Below are 27,206 nucleotides of genomic sequence, written 5' to 3' on the forward strand. Positions count from 1 at the left end.
CACAGGAATTAGAAAATGCATGCGCAGAGCTGGGAAATTCCCAGGGCAGGGCTGACCCAGAGGACTGCTTTACTGAGCCTAAGATGCACCTGGCCCTCAGGGGATTGTCAGCCTATAGACAAAGGAAGGCAGGAGGCTAGAACTGACAGGTAACCTAATACAAACCTGCAGGGGCAAAGACAGGGCCTAAGGCGCAGGTTTTGGGAACTCAAAACAGCTTCTGTTCTGCAGGGGAATTTAGCCGGGACAGAAACAAATTCCCGCAAAGTTCTGTTCTGTCAGTAACATCAATCAGGGGCGGGGCTGGAACTGAATGAACACACCCAGCCTCCATCAAGCACCCGAGGTTGTCAGGCCTCACCTCCCTCTGCTGGATAGAGGCATACAGCAGTGGCCTGGCTGAGCAGACATAAATTTCTTTGTGATTCAGGCAGTTGCAAAACCCTGGTGTATCTGCTCACTGGAGGCAACTGGATCACAGCCCTGAGGGGCTATCAGTGACTGGGTGTGACAGAGGTGCAAGGTGGGGAAGGAGGCATCAACCTTCTCAGACTAATCTATTTGCTGGGTGGGTCCTCTGGACTTCATGAAGGAGCACCGGAGCAAGTCATATTTGAGTTGTCAGCAGACCCCTGTAATCCAGTTGCCAGAGACCTTTTAAACTCTCCCACCTGAGACAGGTGCTGACTGAGACAATTGATTTGGACCTTTTGAATTGAGCCAATTGCCCGAGGACTATCCAAGTGGTGCCCTGGGTGTGTGGTTGTAGGAAGGTTTGATTTTCCTTTTCCAACTGTTGCCTTTCGGGGGCAGGGTGACTTAATTGCTGGTATTTCTCCACAGCTGAGACTTCAACCCAGAGTAACTGTTTCACTAGGGTCGGACAGAGACCAGCTGAAAACAAGACAGAACCATTTAGCCCCACCACACTAAACAGGTCCCCAGTTTCTCAGGCCATAGCACTGTACAGGTCCTCCACAAAGCTCCAGGGGAAAAGTCAAATGGTGTAAAATAATCATGGTGCGGAGTCAGCGGAAAAACTCTGATAACATGAATAACCAGAATAGGTCAACCCCCGCTCCCCCAAAGAAAGATATAGCAGATGTATCTGAAGATCCCATTCATAAACAGCTGGCCTAGATGTCAGAAATCGAATTCAGAATTTGAATTGCAAACAAAGTTAAAGAATGGAGGAAAATTTGGAATTAGAAATTCGAGGAGGAATTCAGAAGTTGTCTCAAGAATTTAACGAATTTAAAGGCAAAACTACCAAAGATTTTGACGCACTGAAGCAAGAATTTGCAGCCCTCAAAGATCTGAAAAATACAGTAGAATCCCTCAGTAACAGAGTGGAGCAAGCAGAAGAAAGGATTTCTGACATTAAAGACAAAGCCTTTGAATGCTCCCAAACTCCCAAAAAGGAAGAGAAATGGAGAGCAAAAAATGGATCATTCTCTCCGAGAGCTCAGAGATAATTCGAAGAAGGCTAATATCCGCCTCATTGGAAACCTTGAAAGTGATGAAGTGGCTTCTCAAGGCACAGAGGCCCTTCTCCATGAAATTATGAAAGAGAATTTTCCAGACATGCCAAGAGATTCTGAAATTCAAATAGCAGACAGTTTCAGAATCCCAGCACGCCTCAATCTGAATAAGACATCCCCCAGGCATATCATAATTAACTTCACTAAAGTTAACATGAAGGAGAAAATTTTGAAAGCAGCCAGGTGTAAGAAATCCGTTACCTACAAAGGGAAGAATATTAGAATGACTGCAGATCTTTCTACTGAAACTTTTCAAGCCAGAAGAGGGTGGTCATCGACTTTTAATCTCCTTTTTTTTTTTTTTTTTTGGTAGAGACAGAGTCTCACTTTATGGCCCTCGGTAGAGTGCTGTGGCCTCACACAGCTCACAGCAACCTTCAACTCCTGGGCTTAAGCGATTCTCTTGCCTCAGCCTCCCAAGTAGCTGGGACTAAAGGCGCCCACCACAGCGCCCAGCTATTTTTTGGTTGCAGTTCAGCCGGGGCTGGGTTTGAACCCGCCACCCTCCGTATATGGGGCCGGTGCCTTACCAACTGAGCCACAGGCGCCGCCCCGACTTTTAATCTCCTAACACAAAATAACTTTCAACCATGGATCCTGTATCCAGCTAAATAACTTTCAACCACGGATCCTGTATCCAGCTAAACTGAGTTTCATTTATGATGGAGAAATAAAATGTTTTAATGACATTCACATGTTGAAGAAATTTGCCATAACCAAAACAGTTCTTTAGGATATTCTCAGACCTATCCTCCATAATGACCAGCCCAATCCGCTACCACAAAAGTAACCTCACTCAGAAACTTTTGATCAAACTCCAACTTCCACAGTGGCAAAAGGATTAAATATGTCCACTGGACTTTTGAAAAACTTGATACCCAAAATTTTACCAGATTTACCAATATTCTCCATTAATGTGAACGGCTTAAACTGTCCTTTAAAGAGGCACAGATTAGCTAACTGGATACAAAAACTCAAGACATATTTTGTGCATACAAGAGTCAACAACGTACCTTAAAAGATAAATATAGACTCACGGTGAAAGGATGGTTGTCCATATTTCAACCAAATGGTAATCAGAAAAAAGCAGGTGTAGCAATTCTATTTGCAGACACAATAGGCTTTAAACCAGCAAAAGTAAGGAAGGATAAGAATGATCACTTCATATTTGTTAAGGGTAATACTCAATATGATGAGATTTCAATTATTAATATTTATGCACCCAACCAAAATGTGCCTCATTTTATAAGGGAAACTCTTAACACACATGAACAACTTGATTTCCTCCAGCTCCGTAATAGTCGTAGATTCCAACACTCCTTTGCAGTCTTGGATCGATCCTCCAGTAAGAAGCTGAGCAAAGAATTTTTAGATTTTAACCTAACCATCCAACATTTGGATTTAGCAGACATCTACAGAACATTTCATCCCAACAAAACTGTATACACATACTTCTCATCAGCCCACGGAACATACTCCAAAATTGATCACATCTTAGGTCACAAGTCTAACCTCAGTAAATTTATTATTATTATTTATTTATTTTTTTATTGTTAAATCATAGCTGTGTACATTAGTGCAATTGCCTGTACCCATTCTAAGATGCACCGTAGATGTGGCCCCACCCATTACCCTCCCTCCACCAAAACCTCCCCCCGCCCTTCCCCTTCCTTGGCCCTTTCGAGCTTTAATAGGAATTGCATTAAAATTATATATTGCTTTGGGCAGTATGGTCATTTTAACAATGTTGATTCTTCCCAGCCATGAGCATGGTATGTTTTTCCATCTGTTAACATCTTTGGCTATTTCTTTTCTTAGAGTTTCATAGTTCTCTTTGTATAGATCTTTCACGTCCTTTGCTAGGTATACTCCCAAATATTTCATCTTCTTTGGCACTACTGTGAAAGGAATAGAGTCCTTGACTATTTGTTCGGCTTTAACCTCAGTAAATTTAAAGGAATAGAAATTATTCCTTGCATCTTCTTGGACCACCATGGAATAAAAGTTGAACTCAGTAACAACAGGAATCTGCATACTCATACAAGAACATGGAAGTTAGATAACCTTATGCTGAATGAGAGCTGGGTCAGAGATGAGATTAAGACGGAAATCGCGAAATTTTTGGAACAAAACGACAATGAAGACACGAATTATCAGAACCTCTGGGATACCAGAAAGGCAGTCCTAAGAGGGAAATTTATAGCATTGCAAGCCTTCCTTAAGTGAATGGAAAGAGGAAGTTAACAACTTAGAGGGACATCTCAAGCAACTGGAAAAAGAAGAACATTCCAACCCCAAACCCAGGAGAAGAAAAGAAATAACCAAAATTAGAGCAGAATTAAATGAAATTGAAAACAAAAGAATTACACAACATATCAATAAATGAAAAAGTTGGTTTTTTGAAAAGGTTAGTAAAATAGATAAACGTTTGGCAAACCTAACTAGGAAAAAATGAGTAAAATCTCTAATTTCATCAATCACAAATGACAAAGATGAAATAACAACAGACTCCTCAGAAATTAAAAAAATGTCTAATGAATATTCCAAGAAACTTTATTCTCAGAAATATGAAAATCTGAAGGAAATTGACCAATACTTGGAAGCACGTCACCTTCCAAAACTTAGCCAGTATCAGGTGGAAATGTTGAATAGGCCAATATCAAGTTCTGTAATATCATCAACCATACAAAATCTCCCTAAAAAGAAAAGCCTGGGACCAGATGGATTCACATCAGAATTCTACCAAACCTTTAAAGAGGAACTAGTACCTATATTACTCAACCTGTTCCAAAATGCAGAAAAAGAAGGAAGACTACCCACCACCTTCTATGAAGCAAACATGACCCTGATCCCCAAACCAGGAAAAGACCCAACAAGAAAAGAAAATTATAGACCAATATTACTAATGAATAATAGATGCAGAAATATTCAACACGATCCTAACAAACAGAATCCGGCAACACATCAAACAAATTATACATCATGATCAAGTTGTTTCATCCCAGGGTCTTAAGGCTGCTTCAATATACATAAATCTATAAGTATAATTCAGCACATAAACAAATTAAAAACAAAGAACATATGATTCTCTCAACTGATGCAGAAAAACTTTCAATACTATCCAGCATCCCTTCATGATCAGAACACTTAAGAAAATTAGTATAGAAGGGACATTTCTTAAACCAATAGAGGCCATCTACAGCAAACCCACAGCCAATATCCTATTGAATGGAGTTAAATTGAAATCATTTCCACCCAGATCAGGAACCAGACAAAGCTGCCCATTGTCTCCATTGCTCTTTAACATTGTAATGGAAGTTTTAGCCACCACAATTAGGGAAGAAAAGGCGATCAAGGGTATCCATATAGGGTCAGAAGAGATCAAACTGTTGCTCTTCGCAGATGATATGATTATATAGGAAAACACTAGGGATTCTACTACAAAACTCTTAGAAGTAATCAAGGAATACAGCAGCGTCTCAGGTTACAAAATCAACATTCATTAATCGGTAGCCTTTTTATATACCAACAATAGTCAAGGTGAAAAAACAGTTAAGGACTCTATTCCATTCACAGTAGTGCCAAGGAAGATGAAATATTTGGGAGTTTATGTAACAAAGGACGTGAAAGATCTCTATAAAGAGAAGTATGAAACTCTAAGAAAAGAAATAGCTGAAAATGTTAACAAATGGAGAAACATACCATGCTCATGGCTGGGAAGAATCAACATTGTTAAAATGTCCATACTACCCAAAGCAATATATAATTTTAATGCAATCCCTATTAAAGCTCCACTGTCATACTTTAAAGATCTTGAAAAAAATAATACTTCGTTTTATATGGAATCAGAAAAATTCTCGAATGGCCAAGGCATTACTCAGAAATAAAAACAAAGCAGGAGGAATCACGCTACCCGACCTCAGACCAAACTACAAATCGATAGTGATCAAAACAGCATGGTACTGGCACAAAGACAGAGAAGTAGATGTCTGGAACAGAATGGAGAACCAAGAGATGAATCCAGCTACTTACCATTATTTGATCTTTTAGAATCCAATTAAAAACATTCAGTGGGGAAAAGATTCCCTATTTAACAAATGCTGCTGGGTGAACTGGCTGGCAACCTGTAGAAGACTGAAACTGGCTCCACACCTTTCACCATTAACTAAGATAGACTCTTACTGGGTTAAATATTTATTCTTAAGACATGAAACTATAAAAATACTAGAAGAGAGTGCAGGGAAAACCCTTGAAGAAATCGGTCTGTGCGAGTATTTCATGAGGAGGACCCTCCCGGGTAAATGAAGCAGCTTCAAAAATACTCTACTGGGACCTGATCAAACTAAAAAGCTTCTGCACAGCCAAGAACACAGTAAGTAAAGCCAGCAAACAGCCCTCAGAATGGGAGAAGATATCTTCAAGTTATGTCTTTGACAAAGGTTTAATAACCAGAATCCACAGAGAACTCAAACGTATAAGCAAGAAAAGAAATAGTGATTCCATCGCAGGCTGGGCAATGGACTTGAAGAGAAACTTCTCTGAAGAAGATAGGCGCATGGCCTACAGACATATGAAAAAATGCTCATCATCCTTAATCATCAGAGAAATGCAAATCAAAACTACTTTGAGATATCATCTAATGCCAGTAAGATTAGCCTATATCACAAAATCCCAAAACCAGAGATGTTGGTGTGGATGTGGAGAAAAGGGAACATATCTACACTGCTGGTGGGAATGCAAATTAATACATTCCTTTTGGAAAGATGTATGGAGAACACTTAGAGATCTAAAAATAGATCTGCCATTCAATCCTGTAAGTCCTCTACTAGGTATATACCCAGAAGACCAAAAATCACATTATAACAAAGATATTTGTACCAGAATGTTTATTGCAGCCCAATTCATAATTGTTAAGTCATGGAAAAAGCCCAAGTGCTCATCGATCCACGAATGGATTAATAAATTGTGGTGTATGTACACCATGGAATATTATGCAGCCTTAAAGAAAGATGGAGACTTTACCTCTTTCTTGTTTATATGGATGGACCTGGAACATATTCTTCTTCGTAAAGTATCTCAAGAATGGAAGAAAAAGTATCCAGTGTACTCAGCCCGACTATGCAACTAATTTATGGCTTTCCTATGAAAGCTATAACCCAGTTATAACCTAGGAATATGGGGAAGGGAGAGAGGGAGGGGAGGGACGGGGGAGGATGGGTGGAGGGAAGGTGGTTTTTGGGATTGCACCTGCGGTGCATCTTAGAAGAGTACATTTGAAACTTCGTAAATGTAGGATATAAATGTCTTAACACAATAACTAAGAAAATGCCAGGAAGCCTATCTTAACCAGTGTGATGAAAGTGTGTCAAATGGTCTATAAGTGTATGGTGCCCCATGATTGCATTAATGTACACAGCTATGATTTAATAAAAAAAAAACATTTTATTACAAAGTTCATTTTCGTTTGGCTGATTAAAACAGGGAAGGAAAATTGTTACTCGTAAAAGCACATCTGTGGTTCCTCAGTTAGTAAATTGACTCAGAAGAAATTCTTATGCAGAACAAAGGAATGTAAAACAGATGTAGGATGAAGTATTAAATAAATTGTTCAGTCCCAAATGGTGCTGAGTATCTTTTTAGATGGACATTTGGGTTAATAACGGGACTTAGAAATAAAATATGAATAGATTAAAAAATATTTTATATCTAATAGGAACTTAGTAGTTTATTTAACTTTTAAAAGACCAAAATAAAATGGACAAAACAGCATAAAGGTCAATTTAAGTGTAGATACTTAGAAATAAATTATGGCAAGTTGTAGAACAGCAGGCCTCCTTTGTCCCCTCCCCTGACACCCAGGGGTGGAGGGCAGAATAGAGACTGGCGGTTCACCGCCACCAGGCTCCCCTCGCAGCTCTGCTTATGCTTACTAATGATGGATTGTTTTTCTTCACTTTTCCTGGCTTTGCAGTTTTTTCTTAGAACAGAGACTCTGCAAGACAGGCATTAGTGGTGAAAATCCAGTGGAGAGAATTCTTGACCTGGACTTCTAATCTCTGCCTTTTCGGTTAGAACAGTGTTACCTTCCACTGGAAGTGTCTTGAGATGCCATTTTGTGGCCCACAGAAGGCAGACATCACTTCTTATTTCCAGAATGTCCTCTAAAAATAGGTACTTATTGACAAAGACTTTTCAGATATATCATTATGTTATTCCATAGATGTAATTCTGCATTTTTTTTTGGGGGGGGGCTGTATAGCAAAGACCATGGAATTTTTAAACAGTGAAATGCCACTTCTAAGCCTTCAACACCCTTTCTCCCCCCCTTTAATGTTTGTGGAGTAGCTTTATTTGCCAGGTGGGGTGTGCCGGTTCAGGGTTACAGTGTTATCTCCTTACCAGCCGCAGAGAACAGTGTTTCTAGCTGTGTTCTAATTTCCAAGTTTGAGAGAAACCTCCCACGTAGTACTTGTCACTGTGCTGCAACTTCATTATACATCTATCTCTCTCCTAGCCATTAATTCCTTGAGGAAAGGGATTTTGTTGTGTCTGGTTAGTTAGAACATGTGGATGTTCATGCTGGGTAAAGCATGAAGAACCAGCACACTGAATGTTTGGAATGCAATATGGCAGTTTCTGAAAGCCAGCTGAATGTCTAACTGAAAGAAAACAAAGCACATCAGAGCTGGAGGGAACCTATGGGGGCAGATCAGCTTTTCAGGAGGGAAACTGAGGCCTAGCTTGATTAAGAGACTTGCACAGGGTCTTGAGTGTTAGTAGCAGAATGGGGACTAGAACCCAGGCCTCTTGTCCCTAATCCAGTTGCTTCACTGTACCTCAGTGTCTTGTTAATCTGCAGAAACAGCAGACTGCATTCCAGAGAGCAAAATGTAAGCATTTGTCCCAGTAAAGTGCTACTGATTATACTTTATGCTGTCTTCCTTGCTCCCCTCCCCTCAGATCACAACTGTCATCTGAAGCTTAAGAAAAAAAAGATGAGTTAAGGCAATGTGGCTCTAGAAGACGGTGTGACTGGTTGGAAGTGTAAGAAACCTAAGGCCCTTCCTTTGGCTATGGGAATGCAATATTATTAGTGACTATCTTCTGTGAAGTTTCAGTAGGCACTTGACTCTAAGCAGGATGCTGTAAAACTGAGTCAGGCAGCCGTACCCTTGCCCTTCAAAATGAAAAGGGTATGGTGAAGGGAAGAGTCAGAGAAGGCTTGGGCCAGCATTGTGTCACTCCCTCTGTTTGGGCATTGCAACGAGTTCACTTATGCTTGGATCACTTTCATTCTAAGGGCAAGACTCAGACATACAGGTAAAAATGATTAAAAAGCCAAACATCTACAGAATGCACACATTCAGTTTTGTGTGTATAACAGAGTCTGTAACACGTGATTTAGCTCTGCCATGCACTGTACTCTAATTGCCTGATGTGCAGCAATCAGAGCAAAGGTTACTGGCACATCAGAAATAGAAAACACAGAATTATTAACACTGTCATGTTCTGCAAACTGTGGATGTTCTAAATCTCACAGGATAGTCTTTACAGCTGCAAAGTGGAGAAAGAAATCCATCACAAAATCTGTTCAGTTAATACCGTACACTCAGCCAGCTCTATCAGTAATGTAGTTTTAAAATATCTACTAAGGACTTAGTGCAGTTAATATGTTACTCTGCATCCCATCAACCCTTTCCATAGTGCAGTATAGATGGGGGAGGGATCACAGTTGTGGGTTTCAATTTAATTTATATGTCTCATTAAAGTATATTCTGTGTATGAAAGCATTATCTATGCTAATGTGATAATTGCAGTGTTGTTTTCTTTCCAAAATAGTTTTTTCACTTTGGGGTTGGTATATACAATTTTAGAATGTACTCACATGTTCATTCATCAAGAATATTAATTTACTATTTTTTCTTCTCTGCAAAAATAGTTGCCAGTTTAAAATCTTAACAAATGAAGGAGCTCCTATGTTAATCTTATTACTATGATGGTGGAGTCTCCCTTTTAGTTAGTATGTAAGAGAGAATTGCTTTTATTTTAAGAAAGAGAAAAGGCCAGATGATTTACAAATCAATAACTTTTCTTAAATCCCAAAGAGTAGGTAGGTTTGCTTGAGGAGAGGTAGGACACTTGAGCTGTTTTACATTTAGCAGAGAACAGAGTGGACATGTGGCCACCACACAAGTGCATGAGAAGAAATTAGCTAAAATTTTAATGAATTCTTATGTTTGAATAACTAAGTGCCTAGATACAAGGGGAATTTACACTTACTCGTAAGCTCTTTTCTACAATCCTCCACTGGGGTGCTCATGAGAAATACAGGGTGGCTGTAAAGTTCATGTGCAATTTAAAATAGACAACCATTTTAAATCACACATGAACTTTATGGCCACCCTGTAGTAGCAGCAAGCCTGGAAGCTGGACAGAACTTCCCTTGGTGGCATAGCCTTGTGGGAGTTAATCTCAGCTGCCCCTGGGTGACAGCATGATGTAAAGTCTGCTTCCCTAGAGCCTTCTCTCCCATGACACAAAAATTGCTGGGAAGGCAACAAACCTCTAGCCTGTAGAATTCAGCAGAGATCTACTTCTGTCAGACAACTATGTTCCCTGTGACCAGCAAGATCCTTTGCTTCTGGGACAAAGGGTAGTAGCAAAAGCAAAACAACCTTTTAGGCCCATGATTTTTTACTGAGGCAAAGCAAAGGTCTGCCTCTGATGCAAGAGGGACAGGAATGCTCGAATGCCCAAGTCAGGGACAAATGGAAGGCAGAGTTGAGTTTCCATGGGGAAGAGAGCCATAGAACCTGAGGAGGCTCCACTTTGAGATCCAGAGACACATGTCCTTCCTAAGATGTAGGCTGGACCAGTGGAACCAAGGAGCCTGCACCTAGTAACATAGCAATAGTAGTCATCTTTGGAGAGCAAAAGTGTGGAGAGGAATTTGAGTCATCTTTGTGATACCAGTGTGAAGGGACTGCAGGGCAGACCAGGAGCATTGAGAAAAATCTGGTATACTAGACACAAGATAACAGCCATAGTCGGGGGATTTTGATGCTGTGATATATCAAATAATGATAGCAATACTGACTAGAGTGACTCAATTCTTCTTAATGGCCTGCCAGAGACCATAAAAGCCCATTTTTGGACAGAAATACTGTTTACTTAGTCTCTACTGTTTTATAAGTTATGTTTGGCATCTTGCCTTTAGATAATAAAGGCAATAGACTGGGTGTGGTAGCTCACGTGTGTAACTCTCACTTTGGGAGGCTAAAGCAGAAGGATTGCTTGAGCCAGGAGTTTGAGGTTGCAGTGAGCTGTCATTGTGCCACTGCCCTCCAGCCTGGGCAATAGAGACCCTGTCTCAAAAAAAAAAAAAAAAAAAAGGCAAGAAAAATGGCCTGTTGTAAATCAAAAAATAAAGCAATCAATGGAAATAGAAATGCAGATAACTTACATTGGAACTATCAGACAGGGACTTTAAAATAACTATGATTAATGTACACGGGTCATTGTAAAAGTTTGGAGATACATAAAAATCAAGAAATGTAAAATCTGTTCAGATAGAAACAAATGATGCCCTCCCCACAAACACTGATAAGCTGGCTTACCTGGGTGAATCAGAAAGGATGCTGTTGTTTGTGTTTCTTGGAAGTGAAGTAATGAACTATAACACAGTCTGTCTCAAAACTTTGATAGTGACCCGTGTATTAAAGCATCTAGTGGGAAAAGTAGAAAACACACATGGACCTATGGGACAATATCAACAGAGAGATGGAATTTATTTTTTTTAAAGAATTAAATGGAAGCCACTAGAAAGGAAAGCATGAGTTAGGTCTGTCAGCAAAGTGTATGTGGCTGAGAAAAGAATCAACTAATTAAAGCTAAATCAATAGAACATTAAAAGAAACAAAATGAAAAAGAAAAAAAGTGAGAAAAAGAGGTGAGAAAAGGGAGAGAGTACAGAGCAGAGAACCTAAGAAGTATGGGACAGTATCATAGTCTAATCTACATGTAATTGGAAACCCAGAAGAAAAAGAGAGAAGATACCATTCAGAAGCAACACTAGAAGAGAGAGTTGCTTTCTTTTTTCTTATTTTTAATGACTTTGTATAATTGCCTGTCGAAAGCAAAAACATTAACAAAGTATTACGAGGTTTATAACATACAGGGTAAAATATATGGCAGCATAGGACAAAATAGGGAAGAAAAAATGGAAATACGCTATTTGTAATTTGGACTCTTTGCAGAAACAGAACCAATAGCCTATGTATAGATGTTTAAGAGGAGTTTATCATCAGAGCTAGCTCACACAACTATGGATGTTGAAAAGTCCTACAACCTGCTGTCTGCAAACTAGAAACCCAGAAAGGCAATGGTGTGCTTTAGTCAGCATCCAAAGGCTGGGGAACCTGTGGAGCTAATGGCAAAACTCCCAGTCTAAAGCTGCAGTTCTGAGAACCCAGGGCTTGAACGGGGGTGCTGGTGTAACCTTAGAATCTGAAGGTCTGAGCTGCAATGTTTGAAGACAGGACAGGACAGATGTTCCAGCTCAAGAAGAGAGGGAGAATTTATTCTCCTTCTACCATTTTGTTCTGTTTGGGCTCTCTGTGGATTGGACGATGCTCAAGAGCAGGGGTCCTGAAACTGCAGCCCGCGGGCCACATGAGGCGGTGTGATTGTATTTGTTCCTGTTTTGTTTTTTTACTTCAAAATAAGATATGTGCAGTGTGCATAGGAATGGCTTTTTTTTTTTTTTTTCAAAAAAACTATAGTTCATCCCTCCAACGGTCTGAGGGACAGTGAATTAGCTCCCTGTTTAAAAAGTTTGAGGACGCCTGCTCAAGAGCATATCTTCTTTACCCAGTCTGCCGATTGCAGAAACATCCCCACAGACACACCCGAAATAGTGTTTTACCAGCTATTTGGGCATCTCTGAGCCCAGTCAAATTGACACGTAAAATTAATCATCACTCTATTGTTCTCATAGTAGGTATGGTATAATTTAGTATTATTTGAAGGCAGTTGTCTTAAGTTAAAAATATACATTGTAAGCTGTAGGTCAGCTACTAGGGGAAACTAATAAAAACATAAATGAAGACCAGTTATAGAATAAAGTGACATAATAAAAATTAATAAAAGAAGATAAAAAAAGGAGCTTTTGGACCAAGGAATGGAAGGGACAAATAGAAAATCATTAACAAAATGTGTTAAAGAAAAAATTATAAATGATACTTACTATGGCATGATAAGGAGACTTTCTTCAGGAGCACTTCTACAAGTGTAAGACTCATTGCAGTGGGGTTTTGGAGTGGGGAAGAGAGATTGAGCTCAACTCTGAATATGGCATTGGCAAATGGGAATTTATAGCCACGGAGCAGTATGGGGCTAGTGGATGGAAAATTGCTAAGTGGAAACATCAAGGGACATTTTAACTAAAACCTAACAGAATTCTTGTTGAAGATAGGCCAGGGTGATCAGACATCACCTGGGGAATGGCAGAAGGCAAAGAACCAGATCACATACGGAAGATGATCAAATTGTAAGGATGAGGGGGCTGCTCACTCAATGTACTTAGGAGAGTTCTTTGCTAAAACTGAATTTTATAAAGAAAGTGAACAGATGGGTCTAACAGAAGGTTCAGAAGTCTAAAGTTTAGCCAAGCGAAGAATCTTAATTGAATGGAAAGTTTAAATTTAGCCATATCAACAATTAAATATAAATGATCTAACCACCCCAGTTAAAAGTTAAAGATTGTGAGATTGGATAAAAAAGCAAGACCTAACAAGACGTCTAAAATAAACTAACTTTAAATATAAAGACACAGAAAGGCCAAAATTAGAAGGAAAAAAGGTGTACTGTATAAATACCAATCAAGAGAAGAAGGAAAAATTGCATTAATATCAAATTAGACTTTGGAAAAGAGATTAGTAGGGGTAAATGGGCTCTTACATAACTATAATGGGGTCATTTTACCAAGAAGATATATAATAATCTTAAATAGATACATTCAAGAACAAATCTTCATAGTACATACAAAAGCTGAGAAAATCCAGGGGAGAAATCAACAAATACACAATTATTATTAATATCTTTAACAGCTCTTCTTTTTTTTTTTGGAGGATTTATTTATTATTTTTTAACTTTATTCAAATTAATGTGAGGGTACAATATTTAGGTTACATTGTTCTCGCTTCCAGGGTATAGTTCCATTTGTAGAAGAGCCCCTCACTCAGAGGGCATGTTATACAGCCTCACCATGTGCACATTAGGTGAGATCCCACCTCATGCCATCCCTCCTTTTGCCAAACATCCTCCCCTCTCCCCCCTTTTGCTTCCCTCCACCCCCAAACTGGACTATAATAGTGTTTTATTGTTCTTAAGAGCATGTAATTGTTTATATATTGATTTCATATTAATATGGAGTACACTGGATATTTATTTTTCCATTCTTGAGATACCTTACTAAGAAGAATATATTTCAGTTCCATCCAGATAAATGTAAAAGATGTAAAGTCTCCGTCTTTTTTAATGGCTGAATAATATTCCATGGTGTACATGTACTACAGTTGTTGTTCCATTCATTGGTTGATGGGCACTTAGGTTGCTTCCACAACTTGGCAATTATGAATTGAGCTGCAATAAACATTCTAGTGCAAATCTGTAACAACTCTTCTGTGAAGAATTTTTAGACCAAGCATACTGAAAATTAGTTAAGGATATAGAAGATTTCAATAGTGTAATCAGTGCAGCTGAATATGCATTGTACATATGTAACATTCACCAAGCCAGGCCATTTTCTGGGCCGTAAAACAAATTTAAAGTCATACAAAGCATGTCTTTTGAACACAATGGAATTAAACTAAAAATCATTTAACAAATATCAGAAAGATTCACCAGTTATTCAGATTACTAAGATGACTGCTCATCACAGAAAAAGGACTTTGCAGGGGGCTCAACTTTGACAGGAATGGAAATGGGATGGGACATTCAAAGAACGTCAGACGTTTTAAGCATTTGTTGAATTGCTTCTGTAATTTTTTTAGAATAGAACATCTAATTAATCACATTATAGGAAAACATAAGTTTCAGTATGTGAGATTTTAAAAAGAGGGTAAATAAGTAATTGGAAGATAGGAGAATTGGCTGAAAATAGAAAGCACGTTGATATGATTTTGAAATCTTTTAATCATAAAAGATTTGACTTTTAGAAGAGTACCGTGTGGAGAAGGTCAGTATTTGATATTAATGCTTTTACTTATTCCTTCTTCTCTTGATTGGTATTTACATAGTGCCAGTGTTCAGGCATTTAATTGGACAATAAATAAAACTAGAGGAAAAATTTAGGTTTAGCTTTATTGTACAATAAATAAAATTAGAAGGAAAATGCTATTTTAGTAATGAATATAATATTAATTAAAATTAAAGTAATATTAATGTTTTATAGTTTGTTTATTTAGCTTAGCATTGTGGTCCCCAACACCTGGGCTGTGGACTGGTACCAGTCTGTGGCCTGTTGGGAACTGGGCACAGCAGGAGGTGAGCAGTGGACCAGGAAGTAAAGCTTCATCTGTATTTATAGCCACTTTCCATCACTTGCATCACCACCTGAGCTCTGCCTCCTGTTGGATCATGGCAGCATTAGATTCTCATAGGAGCAGGAACCCTACTGTAAACTGCACATGGAAGGGATCTAGGTTGGAGTCCCTTATGAAAATCTAATGCCCAGTGATAGGAGATGGAGATGTAATGGGCTTTAATCACCCCCAAACCATCCCTGTGACATACCCTGCCCCAATTTGTGGGAAAATTGTCTTTCCTGAAACCAGTTTCTGGTGTCAAAAAGGTTGGGGACCACTGGCTTATCGCACATTACTATGTGACCCTGTCACAGGCTGTAAGGAAAGCGGAGAAGGTGACATTAATATTACTTATGCGCAGGGACTCATGGAGTTATTTCGATAAGGTAAAACATAAATCAGAGTAGAGTGCACATTTATTGCTCTATATTCAACATTGTCTACCCTATTTCCTGTATCTAATATCTTCAATCTCTGTTTCATTATCTGCTAGTCATCTGTTCTCCCTTTTGGTTTTTCACCCAGACCTACTCAAAATTGATACATGTTACTGTTTGTTCATTCAAAATACATTTGAGGACGCATTGGGGTGGGCTATGGGGACTGTGAAATGTGGCAGGTGTTCCGGTAATGAACAGAAGACTAAAATGGTGAGTAAGAATTCTTAAAAGATTTCTCACAGCTGACAGTAGGAAATAAAATTAGCTACTCTAGTTGCTATAAATACTAATGTTGGAAAAAATATAACAGAATATGTTTACATGTGTGTGTTCATATACGTGTATTTTTTTTTTTAAATGTAACAGCCAAAAACTTTTAATGGCTTTAAAGACTTAGAGATTTGTTTCATATACGTGTTTTCTTTCTTTCTTTTTTTTGTGGTTTTTGGCCGGGGCTAGGTTTGAACCCACCACCTCCGGCATATGGGACCGGCGCCCTACTCCTTGAGCCACAGGTGCCGCCCTTGTTTCATGTACGTGTATTTTAAAACATTGTCATGTTTGAATGAATCAAACATGATTCATTATCTTTTATCTTTTCCTAAGTGTTAGAAGCTGAGGGAATTGAAGATGGGATACTTAGAGATGGTGGTGAGGGTTTAATGCCGTCCTCATAGAGAATATGTCTTGGATTAACCTCATGTAATGAGCTAGAACCAAGATTTCAGAATAAATACTAAGATTAAGGGTTGTCAAAACCCTTAAAAGTTGAATAGAAAAACTGTGCTCACCAATCCTGAGAAATAGCATGCCGTCTGCTTGGGGCTCCAGATAGTAAGAAAACAAAACAAACTTGTTAAGGAGAAATTAGAACTCAAGTCCTGTGCCAGGGTCTCAGCAAAAGAGAACACAAAATTGTTCTATGAAGAAACTTTCAAAAAACAGGTACAGAGAACCATTCCTCACAGCCCTGCCTCCCTGAGAAAGAGTCTGCAGTACTAAGTTTAGATACACCAGGGTGTGTTGTCAGGTGCAGCACAGATGTGAGCACCTGGTAGATGATTATCTGGGTCCTCCTAGGAGCGGACTCCGAGGATCCTGCATGGATTACATTACGTCGGTTCTTTCCTGCCCTGTTCATGCAAATTCAGTCCTACTTCCTCCGGTTGGTTGGAGTCAGTTTTCTCTGTCAGTGTGGACACTTGTTCTCATTTTATGGTCTGTGGTAAAGTGAGTCCAGGGTAACATAGTGGTCACAGGACTTGCAGTTCAGTGGGACCTTTGCCCTGTCCTTGGCAAGAGCCAGTCCTGTGTCACAACACCAACCCTGCAGGGTCTACTAGGAAAGGGAGAGGAAGCACACAGACTCCCAAGGGTCATTAGTGGTGGTGCTAAGTGGGCCCTTCTTGCTAACACCCTTTGGGTCTTAATCCTATGTATACTCCTCCTTGGGTCACATCACCATAGAGGTCTCTAGTTTCATAAATACACTGCATTGTGGGGTGCACATATCTTTTTGGAGTGTCTTTTGAGCTGGTGCTTTGGTATGTCTTTAGAGGCTGTCCCAGTACCAGGGAGTTGACTGCCTCTGAGTAGTCTGGGTTGTGGTATGACCAATGAATCCCATTTGTGGGCCCACACTTGGCGTCTTGTAGTGTGAAGCGGGTCCCCTGGTCAAATACATGACGTGTGAGGATCCATTGGGCTAATACTTCTGAATAGACTGATGAGTAGCCACTTTGTGTCCAGTGCCTTTGTGTCCAGTGCCTCTTCCGTGGTGGGTACTCCTCCAGTGGAGGATGCAGAAGTCTTCACACTATGCCCACTCCTGATTTCTGCCCACCTCCTTCTGTTTGCATCATCTTGTCTTTTATCTTCCACTTCTTCTCTTTCTAGTCCCCTGACTGTAAACCAGGATGTTGGCTCCTGCCTAGGTATCTATGTACATTTTCAGCTCAAGCTACATCTCATTCTGTACAAAGTGTATGTACTGGTGTGCTACTGCAGCTCTGCTTGCTAGGAGGATTTTCCTCTCCACTGTCTCCAAGGGCCAGTCCCCAAATGCCGCTGTAGGGCAGCCATGGTCAGTGTCTACTTGCACCCATGTGTTGAGCTGACCGTCTAAGAACCAGGTTTGGGCTTTCCCTCCTCCTTCAGTCAGTCGTACCAGTCTGCTGTCACCCTGGGACAAGGCAGGAAAGGGGCACTGCAGCTCTGGGGTGACTTGGAAGTCTGAACTTCCTACTTACTCATTTATGCCCTCTGGTTCTGCTCTGGCTTGATCTTGGACATCTCATTTCCATCTCATAATGGACTTCTACTAGTTTGAATTGATAACTTGGCTGACAGAACTCACCTTGTTTGGGGGCACTTTGGCTGCCCCGGCCCTTGATGTTCCATGGCCACTGCTAGGTCCTGGTAATACACCAAGAGCTTTTGTCAAAGGGCATGTAATTCTCTGATGTGCTGGCAGAGTCCCAAGGCCATGCATTTGATTTTGCTGCTAGAGCTTACCATGAACTCCATACTGTATATTTTTCCCACTGCTGACACATCTATATTACCTGGGTCTGCTGGGTCATAAAGCCTCCGGAGCTGGGCTGCAGCTTCCTTCTATGCTCAAGACCCTATTCATAGCCTGCAGCTACCATGTCACCCAATCTGTGGGTCAGAGCAGTATTCTCAGCTGCATTGCCCCAGAACCCAGCCAGCAGGCACTGGGCTTCCTTCTTAGTCATGGGGTTGCAAGATACAGCAATTTGTTTTTTACTCTGGAGTAAAAGACTTTTATCCCAGCATGCCCATGACCACTGGCTTCCATAGAACTTGACTAAGGCCAACAGACCTGGAATCTTCATAGGATTTGTCTGTCACCCTCTGGTGTGCCATGTCTTACTAAGGTATCTATGCTGTATCTAGCCACTTGTGCTTGTTTTGTCCAGTCAGCGTGACGGTGTTGATCTCTTTCCTCTTCTAGGCCCAGCACTTTCACAAGCTGGCTTGTGCTGGGATTTTTCTTTTGTTATCAACTTGGCATCCAGGAAGAAGGGAGGCGTGTAGCATGTGTGGGAGTGGTGGGGAGGGCACCTGCTCCTCTGTAGGGAAGAGGCTTTGGCAGCATCTTCCAGTTTGGGTGAGTGAAAGCCCAGAGGGTCCTGGTGGGTCCACCAGGCTGTGGGCAGGTGTTTGAACTCTACAACATCATGGGCATTCATCTGGAATTTCCCATCCCCATTTTCAGGATGCCGGGTTTTCTCTTTCAGGGCCTAGACTGTATACCAGCACCTGCCTTGGCAGAGCATCCAACTCTTATTCACAGTTGGGCTTTCAGCCCATGGTTCTCCATTGTCAGCCCTTCCAGTATGGGTTGTGGTGAGGGCCACTTTGTACCTGCCCTGTTGTTCTCACACTTAACTGTTAACAACGGTTCTGTCTTTTATTATCCTTATGCAAGGCATTAGGACAGCTTGGCAGTTACTAGCCGATTCTGCTGTTTTTTAGGTGTTTTTTCCTCTGAATCCTCCAGGCATCTGTGTTATTGTGCTTGACATGGCATGTCCTTCTACCAGGACATTTTCCAGGTCACCCCCAGCAAAATCTTTAGCAATTGAGCCATGTCCTGTGCCAAGGACTAACTGTGGCCCCACCTATCAGCTAGGACAGCATCCTTCTCCTCTGCAGAGTGATACATGAGCAAGTCCTCAACCCCCATATCATCACCTGCTTTCTCAGATCATTCTCAGGGCCGCTTGTGTTAGTTTGGGTCTGAGAAACAGACACCAAGATGGGGGGTCACAGCTGCAAGGAAACCACCTATGTTAAAGGAAAGAGGGTGGGAGCTGGGAAAGCTGGAAGAGCCATCTACCCACAGTGCAAGCAAGCCTGGCCCTTCAGGGGGTAGGTGAGATGGTTGGGTGGGAGCATGCTCTCCTGTCTGCTGTGAGCTGAGGGAGATTGGCCACAGCCTTTGGGGAATCCCTGTCTTTCTCTCATCTTTGCTGGATCCTCTCAGTTACTCATTCTTTCCATTTTGTATGGTGGAGCTATCTCCACTGTGGAAGAGAGCGCCCAGACCAGGCTGGTCCCATCCCCAAATTCCTAGGGAATGATGCTGGCCCAGTTTCATTTGTATCTGGAACCTACTTCACAGTTGTGTGAACCAGGTAGTCTTTCATTAAATTGAAACATTTCCCAGAAATGCCTAAATGCCTGTGTAACCTCTAATACTTACAAGTTCTGATAATTAAGTACATGAACTCATTTAGAAAAAGTGCTACATACCTAATTGCTGAATATTACTTACAGTCACCTTTGAAGTACTCTCCTTGGGAAGCTATGCCCCAGTGCCAATGCCTAGTCCAACTTTCAAAAGTTTTAGAACTCTTTTTCTGGAATGGCCATCAGAGCTGTTGACATATGTATAACCCTTGATGTTCTGAATGTCATCAAAATGTCTTCCTTTCAGTTTTTCCTTTATCTTCAGGGAATGAAAAAAGTCATTGGGGGGCCAGATCAGTTTTGTAGGGAGGGTGTTCCAACACAGTATTTGTTTACTGGCTAAAAACTCCATCACAGATAGTGGTGTATGAGCTGGTGTATTGTTGTGATGCAAGAGCCCATTTTTGCACACACCTTTCTCATGCGAATGTTTTCAGTTGAGATTTTCCTGTTTCTCTATTGATGTTTACTTGGTCTGCAATGTTTCTGCTATGCTTGGTCAGCTGATGATTTTGATGCACAATTCAATGGATTTTTGTAATTTTTTTTTTTTTTTTGTCAGTTCTGCTCATTACTGGCCATCCTGACTTCTCATCAGGAATACTTTCTCTCCTTTCAGAAAAATGTTTAATCCATCGGTACACTGCTGTTTTCTTCATGGCATTATCCCCATTAACTTGGATTAACGTGATCTTGTTTTCACTTCTGTTCTTGTCAAGTTTGATAAGAAATTTAATGTTTGTACATTGCTTTAAATCAAACTCTGACATTCTTGAAACAGCACATAAAAACACATAACATTAATGAACACCACTCAGCAAGACACAGCCATATGTCCACACAGACACAACTCTGAGACACTGGTATACCAAGGTTATGAAACCTTAACTGAGTTGTTTTTTCAGTGCGCCAGTGTAAGAGCACAGTGGCAAGTGAACTTCATTGTCAGACTTGTGAACATTTTGTTAACAATATTTAATTCTTAGTATGTAGACTGAACTTTGGAGAATGATTTGAATGGGTTGTAGTTCTTCCAACAAAAAAATTGAAAGGTGTACTTAAGATGGTGACTATCTAGTTCATTACATGTTTTGTTTTTGTAACTGCAAAGTGTTTTCAAGAGTAATGATGGACCTAGTATTTTTTCCTTTACTTCTTCCTTGCTCTTAAATTATCCAAAACTGAGTTAGTATCAGATAAAACAAAGTCTGTCAGGGGAAAAAATGTTAGAGTGTGTTGCTGTTTGGAAGTAGTTTGTAGCCCTCTCCCCAAACTTATGTTGAAATTCTTTTTTTTTTAGAGACAGAGTCTCACTGTGTCACCCACAGTGGAGTGCCGTGGCATCATAGCTCACAGCAACCTCAAACTTTTGGGCTCAAGTGATTCTCTTGACTCAGCCTCCCAAGTAGCTGGGACTACAGGCTTCCGCCACAATGCCCATCTATTTTTTGGTTGCATTTGTCATTGTTGTTTAGCTGGCCTGGGCTGGTTCAAACCCGCCAGCCTGGGTTTATGTGGTTTGCGCTATAACCACTGTGCTACGGGCCACTTATGTTGAAATTCTGTCCTCAATGTGGTAGTGCTGGGATGTGTTTGGATCTTGGGTGGATCCCTCATGAATAGATTTCTTCCTAGGGGATGAGTGAGTTCTCACTCTTGTGGCAATGGATTAGTTCCCAAGAGAGTGGTTTGCTAAAGTCTGGTTTCTTTGGTTTCTCTTATTGTTTCTCTCAATTTTTTCCTTTCTCTCCCTGTGATCGATTTCCCTCCATTTGTGGAAGGTGGTAGTAACATAAGTCCCTCTCTGGATCCATCTTACACCATGCTTGAACTTCCTAGCCACCAGAATTGGGAGCCAAATAAACTTCTTTTCTTTGTAAACTACCTAGTTTCAGGCATTCTCTTATAGCAACACTTAATTGACAAGTATTTCACATCGATTTGGAAAGCCATAAAAATCATTGCTAGGTGATTAGAACTTTAAACAGGAGTTGTGAAACTTTAGTAAAGTTGCAGACAGCTAGCATGGCCTCTCTCTGTTGTCTTTTGTGTTTAGACAAGTGTGGGAGCTCTAAATAAAGGTATAATGACAATGAGAAATGAAGGCCGGGGATTAATTAGGCAAGGCTGAAATACTGAAACAATAGTAGACAAAGTGCTCCAAAAAGAAGGCCAATGGGAATACATATGTGTATGTATCAGTAGCAGATGTATTTTGAATAATCAGATTGTGTTGAGGACTGTTCAAAGCATTGTGGGCAACATGAAATTCATAGACTTTGTCCCAAATTCAGCTTAGAGTCCCCCTGGGAAGAAAAGACAAGTGTCAGTTCTGCTGGTACCAGGCCCTGAGTGTCCTACAGGTTGCTTAGAATAGTTAAGTGGGGAATTGAAGTGCTGACCTGTTGTCTCTCCTGAATCCTTCCCCGACTTGCCTATTGTTTTAAGATGTAGTGAGGCTTACTGAGGAGGAGGTGATTGTCATTGAGAAAATGTTAGTAGTTTGTTACTCACAGTTCCCCAGAGGAGGAGCAGGATACCACACAGGGTCAGTTAGGAGGCAGAGGGTGAGGGGAGCTGTGTGCAGGAGCTTTTATGGTGGTTTCTATGGGAAGGAATAGCTGAGGCAAGGCTAGCAGGTGTAGGGATTGGCTGGTTTAAATAATTTCGTTGTCTCTGAGGCACAGGGGCTGTTCCTACTTTCTAGTTGTCTGGAGGTTGTTTGTGTGGTGATTGTGGCTGGCAGTGCCAGAGCCCAGAGGTGGGCGTGTAGGCCCTGGCCTGGTTGGTTTGCATTTGAAGAACCGTACTCTTGGGCAAGTTGTTTACTGTCTTTAGGATTTGGCGGCCCTAGGAAGGATGGTCCTCCCACCATCAGCAAAGGCCTCATATGTCAAAGTAACAGGAGAAAGTAGATAAAAGACATGCTGACTACACTTACACGGAGTTAAACTTTTATTTTTTGTGCCCTAGCAACATCTTACGCAGGTCTCCAGGTCAGCACTTAACAGCAACTCTTCCAAGGACACTGTGAGCTTCCCAGTGCCACATTATGGTTAAGTCAGCAGTTCACTGTGATTAAGAAAGATTTTTAAATGTAAATCTGAATTCCTTTGGCAGGAGTGGGGCAATGCGCCGAGTGGACTTCTGGATGAATGACATCCCTGTGTGGGAGACAAACTGAGCTGGCTTCTGGAGGTGCCAGAATGACAGGCTTACATGATATCAGGGAAGGTGGGTAACTAGCTGGATGTGTTTTAGACACGTTGGTGAGAGATCAGTGTGATATAGAGAGGGTGCCAAGAAAATGTATACACATTTTAAGAAAGGAAAAACTATATTAAAATTGTAATACACACTATATACAGATGACAAGGTAAATACAAGTCACGTTTGAGCACCTCCTACAATTGCAGAAGTCAAACATAATTTGCACAAATTTGGTGCAGTTTTTTTCTTTCTTAAAATAATGTATTCATTATTTGACACTCTGCATGTACAATTAGGGTTCTGTAAATATTGTGGTGGCTTGGGAAATGCTGTATTGACAAGTTTCTGGGGACATTAAAGGTTTAACAAAATGAGAGAGTGACATTTCATCATGAATAAATACAAAGTGAATGTGCAAGAGGAGGATATTGTATATACAGTCAACATTCAGCTCCTAAATGTTCATGCTATGCTTACCCCTAACTCTTGTAAAATCTTCTTTTGGGAAATTGGAAGATAATCAGTGCTTGGGCCAGTTTGCAGCATTCCCCCCAGACTACCGATAAGCTCAGATCTGTGCAGAGTGGCTGCTTCATTAGCTCATCTGTGTTATCTTAGAAACGTTTGCCTCCCCCCTTAATTGCTCTGTGCTTCTTTATGGACATCATCTTTTGTGTTGTTTAATTTCCTCCTCATTCTCAAGGAATTGGTCCCTGCTGATCAGTTTTCAGTACATTTTATCCCCACAATGATTCTTTTAACTTTATTACTTTTTTTCCTTACAAGGAATTCTGGTCTGTTTTGTTGTGCTTAGTTATCATCCTTTTATTTAATTCTCCCAGAAAGAAGTAACACCTCACTTTAACTCAGAGATCTCTCTATCTACGTTTTCATGTTTTAGTACTTCTACCTTGGGTGCTTTAATGATTTTGCATATATATTCCTATTTTCTTAGGTTAAGTTTTCTTTCCAACAAATGAACTGTTTATGTTTTATTATTTGTAATTGAAATAGTGATTAACATTACAACACTCCACATATACTATGTATAAGATGCAGTAAAATTAATCACTTACTTGTGAGTGTTACCACATGCTAAGTCCTGTTCTAAGTGATTTATATATATAGTAACTCATTAAATCCTTGATCTATGAGGTAAGTTCTTCCTTATTTCCCAGTTGGGAAATGTTATCATCCCCATTTTATGGGCAGTAAGCTGAGGCACGGTGTTGAAGTGTACGTAAGGCAGTGCACCTGAGTCAGTGGATGAGGGAGTATGTGAATCTGAAAATGACCAGTGTGTTCACCTGCCGTCTTGATGGACATAGGGCAGAAATAGTAAATAAAAATGTGGAAATCCAACAGAACCTTTCATTGATACCTGTCATCTGCTTTTGCCTCCCCTTTGCCTCACTCACCACGTCACCCCTACTGCAGACCTTTGGCAAGCTAGGCCTTATTTATCTTTCAAGTTTTAGTTCAGCAGTCATGTCTACAGAGAGGCTATTCATAACAGGGCAGCATCCCCTCCCGCAAATGGTTTCTTAACCTGCAAGCCCCCCCCTTGCAGCACCCATCAGAGTGGGAAGATGTATTAACCTGCCCCACTAGAATAAAGTTCCATTGTGGGAGGGACCGAGGGACCTTGTCTGTCTATACTCACCAACTGTTACATCCTCATCACCTTGCATGCTGCCAGGTATGTGGTTGGTGCTCTGTAAGTATTTACAGAATGAGTGAACAGAAGGTTAGGAAGAAAGGAGGAAGAAAAGCAAAGATTTTGTGTAGGCTTACCACATTCCATATACGAGTCAATGATTGTACTAGTTGGGGTAAGTTTTACTTTAAGTAAAACTACTAAACAACTAAAGTAAAGCTACTTTAGTTGGAAAACCCAACTACAGTAGCTTAAACAAATAAAATATTGTTTGTTTCACATAGCAAGAATCCTAGATTGGCATTTCAGGGCTAGTTTAACTGTGAACAGATATCATCAAGGTCCTAAGCCTTTCTCCTGTGTTTCTGTTCCTGCAGGTTGGGTAGTATGATGATCTTGTCAAAATGAAAGTATATTCCAGTTGTTGGATTGTCTAATGTTATATGAAGAGTAGGTTGGTTGTATGAGTGGTAAGTTTGAAACTCTGTGTTACAATGAGCTAGGTTCTGTAGGTTTATTCTTAAGTTAAATTAGTATGTAAGTTTGAACAGGTACATTTATTTATTACTTGCAACAGCCTCTGTTAAGTGAGAGTCATATGTCAGTCTGTAACTCAAGGGCTTACTGTAATAGCCTCTGTTCATAAGTACAAGTTGGAATAAGTCAGATGTTTGTAACTCAAAGACTGCCTGTATACTTCCTTAAACAAAAAGTTAGATTTTATTTTCCCCTACTCTTAGCTATGCCCAGATTGCCAAGTCCAGGCTCTCTAATTCACCTCTTCCAGGGAGTAGAATATGCTGGACTAGTAGAAGAGTGGCAGCCCAGGGAGACAGAAGGAATTTTTAAATGGGGTTTGAAATCACTTACTTGTTACATCCCTCCTGTTTGCTTCCCCTCAGTTCCTAGTTCACAGATACTTTGTCCCTCCTATACGTGAGCCTTTAGAAGGGAGGGTGGGCAAGGCACTGTGGCTCAGTGGGTTCACTCCCTGCCTCATGGCAGCCTAGGGTTGGCTTTCCTGTCTCAGGGAGGTTAAGCTCTGCCCACGGGTTTGTGACCCCCAGGCTCTTGGGACTTGTGGGCTTTTGCCTTTTCTGTTTCTTAACATTTTGGTAGAGAGGGAAGGAGTTAAAAATGCGTGTATCTATCTTGTGTGCTTAACTGGAAATCTGGCATGTATTTTTTATAAAAATAGGACTATATATACTATACATATATCTTTAAAGAAACCTATAAAAGTCATTTAAGCAATTAACCATTGGTTGAATTTTAGCTGATTCACATAAAAATGGTAAGATAATGAAAATTCCTAGGAGAGAATTCCTGGGAGAGAATCTAATTTCAAGGCTATTGAAACTCTATAGATTTGTTAAAATGTGAATATAAGCTTGTTAAAAATGTCTTTTAACTTTTCAGATTGTGAGCCATGCCTTTAGTGAAGAGGAACATCGAACCCCGGCACTTGTGCCGGGGAGCTCTGCCCGAAGGGATTACCAGTGAACTTGAGTGTGTCACCAATAGCACTCTTGCCGCCATCATACGCCAGCTAAGCAGTCTGAGTAAGTTACCTTTTTATCTTATTACCATTGACATTTTATTACTCTTCTGTTAGCAAGTTGATTTCAATTTAATGTTTAAGTGATTGTCCAATGAAGAGACTGTGGCCTTAAAGGAAAGAAGCTTCCTCCCTCTGCATTTCCCAGTGTGGAATTCACTGTTGCACTGGACTAGCCACGCACAGCTTCAGGTGATGAAGGTGTAATGTTATGACCAATTCACCAATTATTAGATAAGACCAAATGTGTAGATTTAAAATGGTGTTCAGATTGGATTAAAGATGGCAGCCGAGTAACAGCTTCCCTGCAACTGGGCACGGTGAGTCTGGGGAGATAAGACTCCAGACATCTCTGGCTGGTGGATCTGCCTATTATCATCCCTTTGAGGATACAGGAAGTCAGCAAGGGACTTCTGGACCCCAAGAGGAGGACAAAATCAGTGGGAAACTGGCAAGTGGTTGCGTGTTCTCGATCGACCTAATCACGTCGGCAACTGTAAGTACAAGCAGCAGTGAGACTGCAAACTGGAAAGGCCTTGCCTGTGAACTGTTTTGGTGTTTTTGGACTTGGCACTCAGTTGAACTGCCTTGGGGAGAGCTTGAGCAGGAGTGCAGAGAACTTTGGGCATTGTCTGGGGCCCCAGACAGAGCCACTGAGCTGGGCTGCAGGGAGCCATTCTGTGAGAGAACTGCCCTGGCAAGCTCCGCCCTCAGGGTCCCAGAGCAAAAATCCTGCGGGACCTAGTAACCTAGCAACTGAGCAGCCTAAAGGCGGGGACTGAGCTGCCTTACATCCTTAACCCTTAGGGGCAGAATGAAACGGTTTTGGCACACTGGCGGCTCGGGCTGTTGCCCTGGGTAGAGTGCTGTGGTGTCACGGCTCATAGCAACCTCAAATTCCTGGGCTTGGCGCTGCCCGGACCCCCATAAGATCTGTGCCGCGAACCCGCACCAACTGGGCCTCTGCATGCCCTGACCAGGAACTGCAGGAGCCGT

General features: G+C 40.9%; 1 protein-coding gene across 6 annotated transcripts in view; it reads left to right on the plus strand.

Moving 5' to 3' along the window:
- Positions 1–27,206, plus strand: part of WASF3 (WASP family member 3) — a 191,382-nt gene that overhangs the window by 75,020 nt on the left and 89,156 nt on the right. For 2 of the 6 annotated variants that reach the window (XM_053563756.1, XM_053563758.1), the window contains 2 exons: positions 22,906–23,019; positions 26,072–26,214. In XM_053563756.1, coding sequence (XP_053419731.1) covers positions 26,082–26,214 — 133 coding nt within the window. In that variant the 5' untranslated portion in view covers positions 22,906–23,019; positions 26,072–26,081. Of the gene's footprint in view, positions 1–16,081; positions 16,101–22,905; positions 23,020–25,029; positions 25,123–26,071; positions 26,215–27,206 lie in introns of those variants that run through there. The other 4 variants (XM_053563754.1, XM_053563760.1, XM_053563757.1 and 1 more) reach the window with 3 other exon arrangements.

The sequence above is a fragment of the Nycticebus coucang genome, chromosome 15 (assembly GCF_027406575.1).
Source record: "Nycticebus coucang isolate mNycCou1 chromosome 15, mNycCou1.pri, whole genome shotgun sequence".
Taxonomy (NCBI): domain Eukaryota; kingdom Metazoa; phylum Chordata; class Mammalia; order Primates; family Lorisidae; genus Nycticebus; species Nycticebus coucang.